Source organism: Synchiropus splendidus, chromosome 10, assembly GCF_027744825.2.
Source record: "Synchiropus splendidus isolate RoL2022-P1 chromosome 10, RoL_Sspl_1.0, whole genome shotgun sequence".
NCBI lineage: Eukaryota > Metazoa > Chordata > Actinopteri > Syngnathiformes > Callionymidae > Synchiropus > Synchiropus splendidus.
Window position 1 is genome coordinate 12,816,601 of NC_071343.1, and position 16,689 is coordinate 12,833,289.

Consider the following 16,689-nt stretch of genomic DNA (forward strand, 5'->3'; position numbering starts at 1 on the left):
CTTTCGTACGTCATTCCGTTATTACTCTGAAAATAGCCATTGAATTTCCTGAATCACTAAACACTGCTATTTTTAACGCCAACACTGAAGATAACTCAAAGATTAATTATGTCCTATCACCACATATAAATCTCACCAATAAAACAGTCTTTAATCTCATTTGAAGACTATGAGATCATTCCAAAAATGTTTTAATGAGACCAGATTTAAATGAACCGAGGTAAAAATAACAGTGCAGTGGAGATGTCAGTGTAATGTACACCAGACAATCTGCTTTTCATCACAAAAGAGGCTGAACACAACAGTCCGCTATTTTTATCCTTCGCCTGCCTCTAAAATTAAACTGTCAAAGGTTTGTTTCACTGCCACAGTTTAAGCCTCCTAGTCGTCACATTGCTCAGTTTTTATGGTTGCTATTTAATGGCAGCATTTTTCGTTGTAAGTCGTAACACAGCTTCCACTTCTGTACAGAGATGGGTGCTGCACAGAAGTAGAGGTTGAAAAGAATGACCACGGGTTTCAGTATCAGTTTCATATTTTTCCGGTGAAGTCATGTGGGAAACAAAACAAGCTGCAGTTTTAGTGTGGCGTATGCTACTAGCATAAAATATTGCTTTTAGAAAATAAATGCATCACAATTTTGGAATACTCCAGTCGTTATCTAAGATGTTGGTTCTCAGCTGGTCAGGCTTTGGGACCCACTCTAACCCCCCTATAACCGTGACCCAAAATCTAGATAGAAGTGAGCACTATTTAATAAGGGTGCCATCTGGCCGATGGTGGAGTTTCTTAATAGAATGTTAATGTCATAAAGGTGCTGCATTGACTGCTGTTGTCTTTTGAAGTGATGCACTGCCTACTGGGCGGTTATCTTGGTACAGGAACGTCTTTGGAAGTTGGTTCTCACAAACACCAGACAAGCAGCACAGACTACGAAAGGACACTCAAATATGTGTTTGTATTCATGTTTTTTTTGCATTCAATATTGTTGTTCATTATCTTTGAATTTGTTAGCATTGTAAGTTTGCTATGATAATAAATATTCATATTACCATTACCATGATAATTATAACTATTATTATCATTATCATTATTGTCATGATCTTTATTGCTCTTAGTGTAGTATCTTTCGGCAGTTGCTTCTGATCTCTGCTGAAAATGTTAAAACCATGTGTTACATGTGCGACTTATTTCATGACTCAAACTGTTTGGAAATAGACTGAAAATTCTGTGAACAATTCTACTTTCATATTGTGAAGTACCTCCATAATACCAACATGGTGGCGCTGTACACGGACTCAACAGTCATTGTGAAAGTCACGGTGTAATATCGTTGGCTTAACATTTTCCACCAGTAGTTTTCTTAAATATTTGTTTATATTAAGTTCTGGACTTCGTAATTGTTACATAATGATGTTGTGAAAAGACAGCAAACATCTTTGCGCCCCACTGTGCATCACAGTTGTAATTTTAACTGCAACAATGACTACAACGAGTGGCAATAAAGCAAATGTAGCAATGAACGTCGAGAATTCTGTGATCAAAGCAGGACATTGATGCACACTGCTGCTGAACCATGGTGTCAACATAAATACTATTTTATAGTCTTTAATCTGTGTTCTCTGATGGGTTGTCAACTGCTACTCTTTATTACTGTGTTTGGTTTGTTTCCCTTTTCTGTGAGTTGACTATGAGAGTCATTAATTATTTACCAACAGTAATAAGCCAGGTAAAGCTGTGATTTTGCCTCATATCATTGCAGCCCTGAGTCTAGAATGATGAAACAATGCTCAGCTTGTTTTCTGGAGATTATGAACTATTCAGAGCGTATAATTGATGGTGAGTTTTTCAGTCATTTAACAGCTTTCTTCACTGATTTGGAAACTAAGTTTTCTCCTCCCATGGGATGTGAAGTCGTTTTATGACCTCAGCGGGGCTCTTATTGAGTAGTTAAATTGTTTGTTCCCTGCAGCGGTTGTTTGTGATGTAATAAAGCTGATCCTTGTGAAGCAAACCCATGATTGCTTCCATCTTGGGCTTGTGACTCTAGTACTTCCACTGCTTCTCATGTGGCCTTGCGCTGTCACAGTATAGTAGTCACAATAAACCATTCACTGAAATTGACAATGGCATCTCTTTAATGTCTTGACATCAAGCTGAAAATATGAGCATGAAAAAAGCAGCATGAAGTCTTATTTCTCTCTGGATCTGCCTCTTATAGCTCTCCAAGTTCAACAGCAGGAAGTGGAGTTGAATTGTGCGGCAGCACTCCACATGTGAGTGAAAAGCTGTACAAAACTGCTGCTCGTTCCTCGTCTACTGAAAGGGCTGCGAGATAAATCAGCGCTACTGGCTTTATTCATCAATGACGAGACTACAGAAATAGCCACGGGGCTGACACATTGCAGTGACACCTTTAGAGTCAGTTGACATACTGTTCCGACTGCTTGTGGGGGAGTGAAGGAGACAGACACTGCAATAATACACATGGAAATCACAGCAAAAATCAGTTTTGGATGGAGCTGTTGACATTTATGACCCACTCAGATGTCGTCTCCCACAGAATAAGCGTTATGCTGTATTGGCAGTAGGTTTTGCTCACTGTAATTTAAGACTTGCATGTAACCATTTAAGTAATATATTGTAAAGTGAACGTATTTACATTATTTTTATATATTATAAAAAAAACTAGGTCTTTGACAACTGTTTTTGAGAGATTGCCGTACTTTATGTTGTTATCACTATTCACCACTATATCCGCCAGGGAGAGTCGCTCTGACAAAAGTGCATGACAACACAAATTCAAAAAAAACTTGACCGTAGAATTAGCATTAATAATGTACATCTTGCACAAAAGAGGAAAATGGAGGCAGTATTGTAAGTTGTGGTGATTATATTATATATTAATAATATTACAACTATAGGATGGAGAATTTCCGTCATTGTTAAGTCTTCTTTGTGTCTCATTAGAGCTACGAATCTGGTAGTAACAGCAACACCGCCCCCACGGTTTCCGGTGGTACTGCTCTATTTGGTCAGTTTCTATAAGTTGAAATGTGCAAAATGAATGCAGGGCATGGACAGAAGGCTCCATTCATGTCTGTATCCATATGCAACATTGAGCACAAATGGGCTGTGACCCCTAACAAAGTCAACTCTCCTCTTGTACTGTACATCCTCCACACAGTGCTCCTTAAAGGTCCACTGTAAAAGGGGTCCTCCTCGAACGAGGGAGTGCTGACATGAGCAAGTTTTGTATTCATATTGACAAGAACAGTGGAAAACCTAGGGGTGAAATCTCTCTGTAGAGGAACTAAATCTCTGTGTAGGGGGGCCTTACATTGCTATAGTGCTGGGGGAAAGAGAGATTCAATTTGCACCCTGATTTGAATTTTGGACCATACTGTACAGCCCTACCAGGGAACTCTTAGTGTTTAAGTGGGGGGTTTCAGTCATCTGCCACCTGTCGGGGACAGTGAATGACACTTTTGGAGGGACTTCCTGGTAGCCAAGTGACGGTGCTGACACACAGAGTTTAAGAATGCCTGTTCAGCTTTGTGTTCTGGGCACACCAAATGTAATATAAAAAAAGTAATGGACTCTTACTGAAAGGTGCCTCCAGACATTACCTTCATCAATAGCATAGTATTTATGACTTGGTCGCCTTAAATTTGAGTGGAAAATGTCTCAAAAAAACTTACAAGCGTGAGTGGAGAGACAGACAGTTGAAACGGAGCAAAAGAGGAAGCAGCAACACAGAGAGGGAGCGAGCGAATGAGCATTAAACAATCTCACATGAGACCGCGCACGCGAGAGAGAAGGAGAGCGAGAGTAAGGGAGGGCAGCAGAGAGGGAGGAAAAAAAGCTTAATTAATTCAGGGTGGATGGGAGGGATGTTGCTTGCTGCTGTCCCCGCTGAGGCTCCTGTGCTTCTGCTGTCCTTCTGCAGAGTCGCTGAGTGTTTTTGAGAGCAGCGAGGAGGATTCTGCCCCTTCTGTCTTCTGAAAACAGACACCAGTCCTGCCCAGCCATGAATCCACGGCTCACTGACCGACTGGCTTTATTCCTGCTGTCGGACTAACAGGGATGTTACATGGAGCGTGCATGCTGGAAACAATGTCCGGAGGTAGGACACGCTTTTCTTCATTTTCCTTTGTCAACTGTTGTGTGAGCGTTCCTGTTTCATTACCGTCTATTTTTAGACAAACACTTGAATGTGTTTGTTTAACATGTCGCCACTCAGGGTTTTGTTTAGAATATGTAGTGTTTTTCCAGACCAGTGATGCTGACAAAGCGTTCCGGTGTAATGTTTTGGGATGAATCTCATCCTCACTTATATTGTGTCAGAGCACAAGTGTGACTAACGCAGGGTGTGAGGAGTGTTCGGGTTGTCATGGTTTACAAACAAAATGTTTTGCACTTTGTCTTTTTGAGGTGAAGACACTCAGGACAGGGATACATCTGACCTAAAATGTAGCATATGGTAGGAAGCAGCAAGTAGATGCATGATGCTTGACATGTTCTCAAATACTGGAAAATCAGTACGTGAAATATATTTGTATTGCCATTGTGTGCTATTCATTATTAGTACATGCAGCGTCTACATATATATTAACATGATTTATTCAGCGTATTTATTTATTCTCTATTAAATCACAATTTAGGTACATACAGTGTCTATATATATATATATATATATATATATATATATATATATATATATAGTGTTCTGCCTCTTGTGATCAATGATTTTCCAGACGAAAACAGACTGCTTATGATTAATCTCGACTCAGCCAGCCTAATTACCCATATCCAGAAATTACCGAATGAAATGGTTATTTCTCATTGGCATCCTCTTGGTAGGTGAAAAATGTGAGCAACAGTGCGCACATAACCATGAGATGCAGAAATATGCATCTGTTTTCTTTTGCCCCAGTTGGTGATGCCACATGCAGTCATAATCATGAATAGAGTCAGAATTGAGTTATGCATGCATTATGAATAAAATAAACTTAGTTGTTTTAAATTTCTTAAATATATTTTTAATTCATCAGTCTGCCATAGTTAGTCTCCCTCACTTAAATTTCTACAGTTAAGGTAGACCAACTAGTAAGTGAAAATGAGGTCAAAACTGAAGCCATTTCAGCACTGAGGTGCATGTTAATGCCATTCTCCTTCTGCTTGAATTTGCTGTTGTTTGTTCCTGGATTCACTGAAGTTGAATAAACTCTGAACATGGGACATTCTCAGCAGTCCCTGCATCAGCTGTGAGGCTGAGCTGAGGGAAGGGGGAGGCAGTCACCAGGGAGAACAGGAGACGGCAGAGATCACTGAGACAGACCACAGAAGTTTGTCTTGTTCTCAGCCTGGAATGACCCATTAGCTCTCCAATGTAGGGAGAATGAGATGCCAAAATCATAGTGCTGATACCACAACAGGCAGCACCAGCTGATAACGTCTTCTTCTTAAATTAATGATGTGTTAATGAACAACACCTGGTCGAAAACATTTACGCAAATACACTTACCCTCGCTATCTGAAAACAGTTTGGATCTATTTATCCTCAAATCTACTATCGTGAGCACACATCCACACTAAAATGCATGTGCACACACAAGTGTCCAGGTGTGATTACTCATTTTGAAGAAATGCACATCATGTTCCCAGACATACAAGCAGAATCATTAGGTTTGTTTTTCTTTGAAAGGAATCAACACATGCTTTCACACCACCCAATGCAGTCACAAACCACAGATGTGAAAGCACAGGCTCAGACTTGCAAGTACACAACCAAGGCACACACACAGATGCAAACACACATTGGCGCTGTGACTAGAATCAAGCAGCACAGCTTACCAACAATACTTATTGTTTCTTTTAACACTCACTACTGCTGTCCATATTTATTTTAATGCGACGTATTGTTTTGCTTTTCGTTGGCCAGGCAAAATATTGAATGTGAGTGGTCATGCTTTGACCAATTTATATCATAAGCCTAACCCAATTTCTTAGTATTCCGACTTCAGCGAAAGTGATTGGACAAAATGTGTTTATGGAGTTCCAAATATGTTTTTCATAAAAATCAAATCAGCTGTTGTCTTATGTGTTTTTCTACTAATAGTTACTGAGCTATGAAATGCAATTAGGTTGCATATTTTGTAATTACACAAAGATTACATTGGTTAAAATGCACCAAACATTGATGACACAAATACATCTGACAAAATACGCACTTGTAGTACACCAATATGATTTATATCTGAGAGGACAGTCCACCTACCGTGGAAAAGCGCCATTAGATCCAAGCATTTTTACCCACATCTCCTTGACCTGCCGTCGCTCCTTTCTTGACCATTGAACTGCTTCAAGAAGACCTGATAGGAATTTCAAATTCTAAGAAGACTTGCAGAGCTTATTGTAAATGAAGTCTAGTATATATCTCATTTGAATTCCCCTACACCTTTAACCTTGTTTTTTTGTGTGAATCGTCAAATCTTCTTGGTTTACTTGGAATGAAGCGAAAAAGGTCCAGTCAGTGGTAAATATGCTAGAAATGCTGGAATAGTGTTACCTCAGGCGAAGATGTTTTTATTGCAAAGTGAAATTTAGCTTGGGTCAGAGTGAGGGGCTGAGTGTTTTCATGGTTGGCCGCATGTTACATTTGGAGAGACGAGAGGTAGAAGGCTACTTAATCAACTGTGACATGGGATTATAATCCCCTAATTTTTCAGGATGCCTGGTCACACTTAAAATAAATCTGTCATTCATCCTACCTCACGAAAACATCAGTTGCTGTGGCACAAAGACACACAGGCAGTTCAAGTGCTTCATTATTAACACCAGATTGTCATGCACTACAATGCACTACCTGTCTGACCCCTCTGAACCATTTAGAAATAAACTTCAATGATGTGATGTCACATAATTTGTGTTTAATTCAAAGCACTTGGCAAATAATTTAGATTTCCTCCTCTAGGAAACTGCAAACATTGCAGTGCTAGCACTAGTGCTGGGGAATAGATGTTAAGCATGAGGAAACAGCCTTATACATTTTAGCTTATGTCTTGTCGCCTACGGATCTTGGGCCCATAAGACCCACTGCAGAGCACAACAAATAGAGTTGCAAATTGGGTTAGATTACCAAGTATTTGGCATGTGGTTATAATCACTGATGACTACTCTTACTAGCAATTTTGTTTATTATAAGTTGTCAATCATGAAGTCATTGTGAAAATATATATTGTTTACATCCCTCAGCAGCCAGAGATTATGAAATTCCAGCCAATAAATGCCAAAAAAAAAAAAATACTGGCTCGGTATTTACATTCCACTTGGGGCCTATCATGTGTCACAAACGGGTCTGGTATTATGAGATGAAGCAGACCACGGCAGGGGAGAAGCAGGATGCTACACTGTCTGGTGGTCTGAGGATCCATAGGGAGCATCTTCTCATCTAAAAGTCGTCTGCTCTCTCCCATCATTCGTGTGGTCAGTCAACTGTCTGGTGACTTTTTCTGGACAGGTATAATATTACAAGGAGAACAGTTGAGACACAATGCAGGAAAATATTTAGGCAAAATACTTTGACTTTGAATAAATATTTGTCACTCGTGCAAAAACGTTTTTCCACCAGAAAAAATATTATGTTTCTCTTAGGTAGGAAATACACATCAGTTTTCTGTATGTAACATTCTTTTTCACCATAAATCAAGGAACAGATGGGTAGGGTTGTGTCATGTCTTCATGTGATCCCTGGAAGGTCATAGCTTTCACCTAATGATGTCAATTTTCAGATTCAAGATTTACTGTGTTGCAAGTCATTCGTCCAGCGCTAGTTCTGTCATTTTCTAATTACTATCTGGACCCCCTACCTGTTTTCTTTCAGACCGCTGTCCTTCTTAAAATCTTCAAAATATGATGCTGAACAACAGAATCCACTCAGAGAAGTTGTTAGACAATCAGAAAGTTGCATTTGAAAGATGAATTTCTGTGTACTTGAACTTTTAAATGTTGTTTCTTTTGCTGGTTTGTTGTGACTAAATAAAACTGTAGCTGCTCTAAAACTCTGCGATAGATAGTACTTCATGTATTTTCAATGAAAAACAGATAAGATTGAAGCTGTCATTGTTCTGAACTGCTTTGTTTTGCTGTGGCTTTTTCACGATTCTTGTCCTCCCCACACTCAACTGTACTCTTATGGTGTAGCATGACCATTCTTAACAGCTTGTTGTTGTATGCAGAGTTCATTTTCTTTTATTATGCATTATCTAAGAGCTGATCAAATCACATGTCCCTGAAATTGAATTTAACGTCCCCTTTATTCTTAGTCTGTATTGGTGTTGACAAACCTCATTCCTGTTAATATGAAGTGATATCAGCTGTGGTGTATAGTTTGCGCATGCCATTTTGCTCCATATTTAACACTCAATCCACTCGTTGCCATGACACCCAGGCCTTCCATAAATACTGCTGGTATTTGCAAGGCTGGATCCGTGCTAGGTTTCTGCTGCCAGGGTCTGCAGCAGAGCTAATCACAGATCAATCTGCAATCTTCTCAAGACAGTTTGAGTGTCGGCTGAATTGCTATCTCCGAGCTGCAGAGCGTTCCTTACATTTCAACCGTTGGCCTTTCACTGCACTGCTTGTGTTTTTGTGTACCATGACCAATCTAAACACAGAAGTGAAAGAGTAGAGAAACTTCCTTGTTTTATTGCTGCATAGATGTGAAAGAGAAGTAATTGCCAACTGGATTCAGCCCTTTATTTTATGCTTTGTTTCTCAAAAATTATCTCTTGTATTGTACGTATTTTAAGAATTGCGACAGTTGCTCTTTGCAGCCTATTAGCTCACACTATAACTTTTAAAATCGTGTTTTAATTGTAAATAGTCAAAATGATGCATATATAAATTAGCGTTTTTGGTTTTTCTTTTTTCTTTCTTCTTTTTTGTTCCATTGTATGGATTTAGTGTGTTGACAATAATTTAGTGAACATTAATCACAGTCACACGTTCTTCTCCAGTTATGTTATCCAAACGTATTAGGATTTACATTTTTTATTTTATTTTTTCTTCTGCATAGTTCTTCCTAAAAATAAACAATCAGAATAATGCAAAATTGAAATGTAGTTTTGGCAACACACTCTTCATCTGGATATTCATTGTTTTTCAGTAAATTTGGGACAAACAAAAATGGATTTTATTGTATGGAGTCAATGGTACCAGAGATATAGGGGTTGGACAAAATAATGGAAACACCTTAAAGCTTTTTTTTAGGTGTTTCCATTATTTTGTCCAACTCCTGTACAATACCATATACAGTCAAATATTTCAGATGAGGAGAATTCATTAATGGCTTTACTGCAGAATCCGCCAGAGAACTAGACTCATAGCAAGCTGCCAATTTATAACAGTTTAATGTCTAAAAGAGGAATACAGTATAGTGAGATCCCTTTCATTAAAGTGAAAGAGAGAGAAGTTGCTTCCTCTGTTTCGTTCCTACCCAACCCACACATTTTAGTGGTCTGGCAGTTGAGAGAGAAAAGGCACTACATCATACAAAACATGAAGTGATACAAAGGATGCTGCAGCGTTGCGGCTGTTATTTCTCAAGTGTCTCCAACAATTATATAATGTTGGGATCAGATGACAATAAATGCTAGGATGGAAAAGTCACTATGACTCACCTTGAATGTACAATTGGTTTTGTTTCTTTAGGTAAAGGTAAAGTAGGCAGCTTTGTTAAAAATTATGTCGAAACCATGAATGAACACGTCAGAGACTCCTCCTCCGGCCTGAAGCTCAGTAGACATCTATTCTCTCCAGCCGGGCCTGGGTTGAGTCATTTCAGTTGGATGTGCCCCAACGCCTTTATCTGTCCTCATGTCTCCTTTCTTAAATTTGTTCTTGATATTCAGTTTTTTCAGTCATGAAAGGTTTTTCACTTTTCCCTCAGCCATATTAAGCCATTTTGATTCATACAAGTTAATCTCTACTCTACACATACAAGTTTTTGTTGTTTGATCAGATATGGTACAATTCAACAGATTCTATTCCTGTATGTATGTACTTAAAATATCTCTCGGGGAATGTAGAAGTTCAGATAAGGGTGTTCTTTGCTGATTTGCATGGAGAAGACTCCGACTCTACTCTCTGGTGAGTGAGAATTTTAGCTCTTACCTTTTAAGTCCATGGCTCCATTTCAGATGAGGCCATTCGTCTGACTTTGATGCATGCTCCTGCTAAGTCCGCCTGGGATCGTGGCTGTCCTGCTGTAAAAACAGCGAGCGTTTAGGAACTCCACTGTGGGTTCTTGGAGCCACAAACTGCTGTGGACCGTACACTGTGGGAACTGACAGTCTTACTTATGGTAATAGACTTTCTCATTATCTGATGAGATGTAAATTTCAAAACTTTAATTTTGGGCTCACCAAAACATTAGGTTAACTTACCAGTCATTTTAAAATTTCCAGAGATTAATTTCCTTAAATTGAAAAATACATATGGGCACATTGAAAAGGCTCATGATTTCCGTAACTATACTGTATGTAGTGAGCCAATCAGAATGAATTGTATAGCTATTGCTATGCGTTGTGAGTTCCATTGAAGGTAAGGTAGGCACATTTATCCTGGGGCCTTTTTTAGTATATTGTTTAAAATCCTATTCACGTCCTGATTGCAAACAACAAATTAATTGCACTAACTGAAAAATGAGAGTCCCCTGAACATACAGTCTGTAAACACCATCTGCTAATTTTTTTGATGTACCATTCAAAGTGTCTGGACGGTGATGTGTCCATCAAACTCAACTACAATTTCTCCTACTGCTCCCCTCTCTCCTTTCAGTTTTGCTACAACAAGCAGTATAAAACTTTAGTGGACTGATGCGTTGTATCTCTGTAGGCATGGTCTAGGGGTAGAGTCTGAATACAGGGAGTTGGACATAAACCTTTAATTGCAGTTTGCTATAAAACATTTGAATGACTGGGAAGAGGACGCCCACCCCACTGGTTCAATAAGACAGGAGTGCCGTTTTTTTTTAGCCATAGCCAAAGGTTCATACATTATTTTATTTATAATTTATATAGGTGACCTACACACAAATAATAATCATCTTGCTGCCTGAGCTGACTGATTTTGATGACCACAGAAAACAGTGATAAGATTAAGTCAAACCTCTTAAACTGTCTTGTGAGGTCAAAAACAAGAATCAAATGAAGTTGTTCTCCACCTCCAGTAGTTCCTCACATAAAGCTGGCCGTCCTCTCAAGATTCAGCCTTTTGGTCTGGCCTCTCAAAACTACAGCTACATTGAGGTAGATGTTTGGTCGCACTGATAGACCAATAGCAGTCTGGAGTGTGTGTTCTTTGAGGCAGCACTGATGTGTCGTGTCCAGTTTGGGGCTGGAGGTCCATCAAAACCCTTGCTCTGGTTGCTTTTACCATCAGTTGATGTGTGACCATCCCTTCCATCAGACCGGAAGATGGCCATTTACTTATTACATACGCTTTGGCGTGATACATTAGTATCCCATTGATAAAACCTGGGCAAATGCCATCAACATTGATTCTCCTCAATGTGCACATCTGTGTGAAGTATCCCACAAAGTGTGTGAAAATCCATCACTGCTGCTAATTGCTCTGAAGAAAAAGAAGGAATGGCTGAGGGAGTCAAATGTCTTGTTGAATTAGCGGCCTTGGTTTTCAAGAGTAAATAATTAAAACAGAACCTGCCTTTTCTGTCTAGAATGTGTGCCACATGTTCCGGCGACATTGCATCGTTGTTGGGAAACTGCTTTTACTGCAGTCATCTCAACAATACCGTGCATCTTAGTTTAATTATGCTGTAGATAATGTTTTGTTGTTATCTGTTTCTATGAAGAAAAGCAGCTCCAGAAGCAGTGATGACAGAAACCAATGTTGGTTTTTGAGGTGGAATTGAAAACGGCAATCCCTCCTGCACATGATTCCAATATTCATTTCTGCTGTCGTTTCATTTATCACTGCAATTCTACCAAGTCAAGTGTTAATTCTCACCGTCGACGACCGTATGTGCCAGTTCTGCAATGGTGTCGCCTTTGGTGTTGCCGATATAACAAGAAAGAAGGTGTTTTGTAGCAGCCCTGAGATAATTGATGAATGCATTCGCCGGGAAATGTAATTACTATTGATGAGCTTGATCATCTGTAGCAGCCTCACAACACCAATGTATCTGCCGATGTTTAGTTGCAAGTTTCTGCAGGTCAAATTCTGTCAAGTATAAAATTAAAAAGTTTGCGAGTAAAAAAAATGCAATAATAGTGTGACTTTTTGACTTTATTTGGGCTGCCCTGTTGGCTGCCAACCCACTTTCAGCAGCAAGTCTATATTTAGCAAACGCTTGGATCACAAAGATTATCTCCGTCTCTTCAGTGTCTAGAAGCTGATGTTGGATGCAGTAAAGTAGCTCTCAGTATCCCTCCCTGCTCATGAAGAATATTGTGCGGCTTCCCCTGTGAAGACGTGTTCGAAATGGCACTGCTATCAGGTCCCATACACACTCTTCCTGTCGAAAATCAACCTCGCCCACGGCATCCTGCTCACCACTCAACGGTTAGAAGCATCCTGTGTAGCGTTTTCATCACATTTAGGGAGACTCTTCTTCTTTGGACCAGGCTTTCTCTGCTTTCTGTTTAGCTTCTTTGTCCTCCAAATCAAGGTTGTTCCTGGTGTAGTCATCATCATTACTGCCCTAAAAAGACAGTACTCCATTGTCCCAATTGTTTCTTTTGGTTGCTATACAACTGGGTGTGAGGCCATTGTTAAAGCAGACTTATGAAATGAATACGTAGACTATAGAAGCGTCCTATGGAATGGTGTGGAGACATTGGATATATGCAGTATGTTAAATATCTGGAATAACAACAACAAATCCTTTAAAAAAAAATCCCTGACAGTGACCCGGATTACTTCCAAAATTGAATCATTTGTTCCATGCCACATATTTTCTCAAATTTTCATCCAAATCTTTCCATTTCTAATTATTATGGACACAGGCCAACAAATAGGCAGAGCAAAGGCGTTGAAAACAAAACCTCCTCAGTGGAGGCAAAATATGTCAATTTCAGAGAGTAAATGAAAGAGAGAGGCTTAGTGTAAAACCTACATGAAATGGTAGGAGAACGCTTGATGTAGTAATAGCAGAAGAAGCCAGCATTTGGCTGCATGGGGTTAAATAATTTTTGCAGAGATTTGAGCAGGAATATGCTTCATTAGATCCCAAATTGTTGTAGTTAAGACAATATAAGAAGGCTGATCGCATTAAGATTATCATAAGCATTCAACTTCTTCCCCACATCGGGAACAAGACGCAAGTCAATACTGGTTCACTATTGCGAGGCATGAGTGGCTTTCAAATAGTGGAAAGAGAGGACGATAAGTAATTTGTTTTCTCTTGAGTTCCTTCATAATTTCTCTGACATATTTGTTTGGTTGTGTAGCTTAAAACTGGAGAAACCCTGCAGCGGCCCGCTCCTCACAGAAGTTTCATTATCTTAATATTTTTAAATTAGGCCTTCGACATGTTCATTTTGACAAATTAATCACAGAGAAAATCATCAACATAAGTAGCAGATTGATCTCTGAAGAATATTTCTTCCACAGAGTATTCCTTCTCAGTCCTGTGGATAAACTATTATCTTCTGCTCCCCGTTAAAAAATAAAAGATTGTTGCCAGTGAGTTTCCGAATGTAACAGACGGAGATGTTATAATGAACATAATGAGCTGTGCGGGTGAGAATAATCTTTTGCTCTACAGCTTCTTATTTCACATCTGAAGGCTGTGACTCACTAACGTTAAAATCAGAGTGACTGCTGGTTCAGCTTCTTAAGTTTAATCTCGTCTCTTGGCACAAACACTTGCGTCACATTTTTCATTATATGAGGTACATCAAATGTTTTCATCCCCAGAATACATGTTATGCTACTGAGTCATTTCCTATATGTGTGAATTACCGCCTCAGCGAATGAAACTGTGGAGCGTGTGACATTTATGCGGTCTGAGTTAACTGCTTCTTATTGACATGGTGCGGAAAAACGCACACCGCTGATGGTTATCATGTAGTTACATCTGTTCATTGTAACCGTAGCGATCTCCCTCATCTGTCTCTGTCACGGTGCTTCTCTTTGTTGTGCACTGCGATGACGTCACAGTTGCCCAGCAACCGCTTGAGCCAAACAGAATCCCTCTCTGTGCCGAGGGGAGGCCCAGTACGCTTGACTGGCACGTGCTTCTGTCCCTGCTTCTCTGTATCCAAATAAAGTAAATCCAGCTTGAAGCGCCGCTGTGTGATTGACAGCACTAAAAGGCCAATTATCACATGTCACAGGCAGTCGTACATGGTAGTTCAGGGGTGAAGACCGCAGCTGACACAAGAAGGGAATGTTGTTCACACTAACAGCAGAGCTTAATGTATGTTTCCACCATAACATCATTTTGTGTTGCTCGTAGTCATTGTGCTTCTGTAAGTGATTTTGGAGTGTTGGTGTGATTGGCTCATGTAGGGTGAGGTTTGGCTGGTTGACAGTGTATTCTTCATGTGACCACTCATCTTATGATATGTGTACTGTCTTCTCTGCTTACATGGCTCCTCTGACATCCCGGTTTCTCTCTGCTCTGTCTCTCCAGGTTGTCGACGATCCCTGGGCTGGTTAACTCACTGAAAAATATATTGCCATCGGAGTCCTGAAGTCAGTTTCACAGAATCATTGTGTGACACTTAATTGTTCTACACATTTGTTGCCCGTTATATTGACCAGAATTTAGAAAATATACAACAAAGCCATTTTATTCTATTTTTTACGCTCAACTACCTCTTTTCCTATGGGACCTTTTTCAAGGATGCAGCAATGTTGTCCATAAAACTCTTCGCCCTTGTTTGGCCTCCGAAATCAAAGCACGGATAACCGTCAACAGAGCAGGACTCGTGGACTTTCCAAACCCCCAACAGACGATTCAGGCAGCATGGGTGACGGGAGTTGGGTCTGTTTGAGCCCAGCAGAGTTCAGCCAGCTGCAGCAGTACAGCGAGTGTGAGTAGCGTACATTCATCTGAATATCTTGGGTCTTCATTTGCACAGACAAATGCTGTGGTGTGTTTGCTTTTGTCTTATGTGTCTCAAAATATGCTATATTTTACAGTAATATGCCGTTCATAAAATTTATAGTCAAAATTTAGAGTGAAGGTCTGTAATATTGTCAAAGTTGAAAAGAAGGTTTTCCTGAAAATTCCTGGTATTTGTAATGTCAACATTGTGACTGTGGGAAGCTGAGTAGTGCATATGCTGCAAAATACACTGCCAAAAATATAGATATGATCAATGATGATTTCAAACAGCAAGAGTGCAATTGTGTCAGAACCTACTTTAGATCCCCTGCATCGAGTGTGTTCTTCTCTCGTATTTACCGCATGATGAAGATGACATGTTGGTAAGTAATTGTTTGACATTAAAACACCATAATCATCTTAAGTCATCTGTAGCCGTATCCTCCATATTCTCAATATATAGCACTTCCCCTGTGTCTCTGCCGCAACACAGACGATTGCAACATGACGATTGAGGTCACTAATAGTCTGTGCGATGATACTTGTGGCCTGCAACTGCATTTGTTATTCAAAACAGCGTTTGTCTCTCTGCCCTAGTGGGCTCTTCACATCACTGCATGTGAGATAGTATAATTGCCCTCTAATGTTTGTGCCAAATTACAGCATAATGCATAAATCATCTGACGTTGAACAAGAGAAACTCATTAACAAGAGCGGTATAATGATCAAAGATAATCCACAAGATGGACGTTAAGATGAAGGTTTATCTGCTCGACGGGCCACTCACAGCGCTTCCAGGCCTTAATTGCTGTACTTGTCTAATAAAGCATGCAATGTAATTGAGTCATAGTTAATTTGAATGCATTTCTAAACATAAACGCATTAAGTTAAAGTCAAGATATATGTATATATATAATTCACAGCAAGCACAATAATCTTAGTGTGGGACCCACCAGACAGCATTATCTCCAAATTGCCTTTCCTGCATTATTTCCTTTTGCAAATAAATCTATTGTAAGTTCTTAGTGTATTACTGATGCAAAGCCACATTTTGGATCACTGGTCAGTGGGTTGTACTCCTCATATGGTGATAGATGTCCAGTTAAAAGGCCTGGCAAAAGTACCTCATATTTTTCTTTAAATGTAGTCCTGCAAAGTTGTTTCTTGGCAGCCTAGTTTGTCATTAACCACTCATCAAATAGCCTTATCTTCATAGTAATATCCTTCAGAAAATAAACAACAGTTGGAATGAAGTCTGAAATCATGAAGAATTTTGGATTGTTTCTGTTACCAGGGAGATGTTCAGGTCGACAAAATGAAGGTCCACCTAGAACATTTGTCAAACTCAAGTGCAGTGGGCCAAATATGGCCCACCATTTTATGTGGCCAACAAATGCTTTAAAGACAATTGGTTCAACATTAATGTTGATTCAATACTAATATGTTTCAGTACATGACCTACAAAGCTGGACATGGAAAGCACGAGTTAATTTGAGCTCATCTGACAAAGGATTATTGTTGTCCAAATGGCTTACACTTATCCTAACCCACGTACAGTTCTGATTATCATGCCCTGTTAGATCGGTGCTCTTGTTTATTTGACCCACGAC

General features: G+C 39.6%; 1 protein-coding gene across 2 annotated transcripts in view; it reads left to right on the top strand.

Annotated features, from left to right (window-relative positions):
- The first annotated feature begins 1,309 nt into the window (after positions 1-1,309).
- The window catches only part of LOC128765505 (diacylglycerol kinase beta), a 70,393-nt gene continuing 55,013 nt past the window's right edge, over positions 1,310-16,689 (top strand). The window contains exons 1-5 of one of the 2 annotated variants that reach the window (XM_053876168.1): positions 1,310-1,839; positions 2,222-2,276; positions 3,950-4,126; positions 14,663-14,724; positions 14,875-15,065. In XM_053876168.1, the coding sequence (XP_053732143.1) occupies positions 14,999-15,065 (67 nt within the window). In that variant the 5' untranslated portion in view covers positions 1,310-1,839; positions 2,222-2,276; positions 3,950-4,126; positions 14,663-14,724; positions 14,875-14,998. Of the gene's footprint in view, positions 1,840-2,221; positions 2,277-3,575; positions 3,832-3,949; positions 4,127-14,662; positions 15,066-16,689 lie in introns of those variants that run through there. The other variant, XM_053876167.1, reaches the window with a different exon arrangement.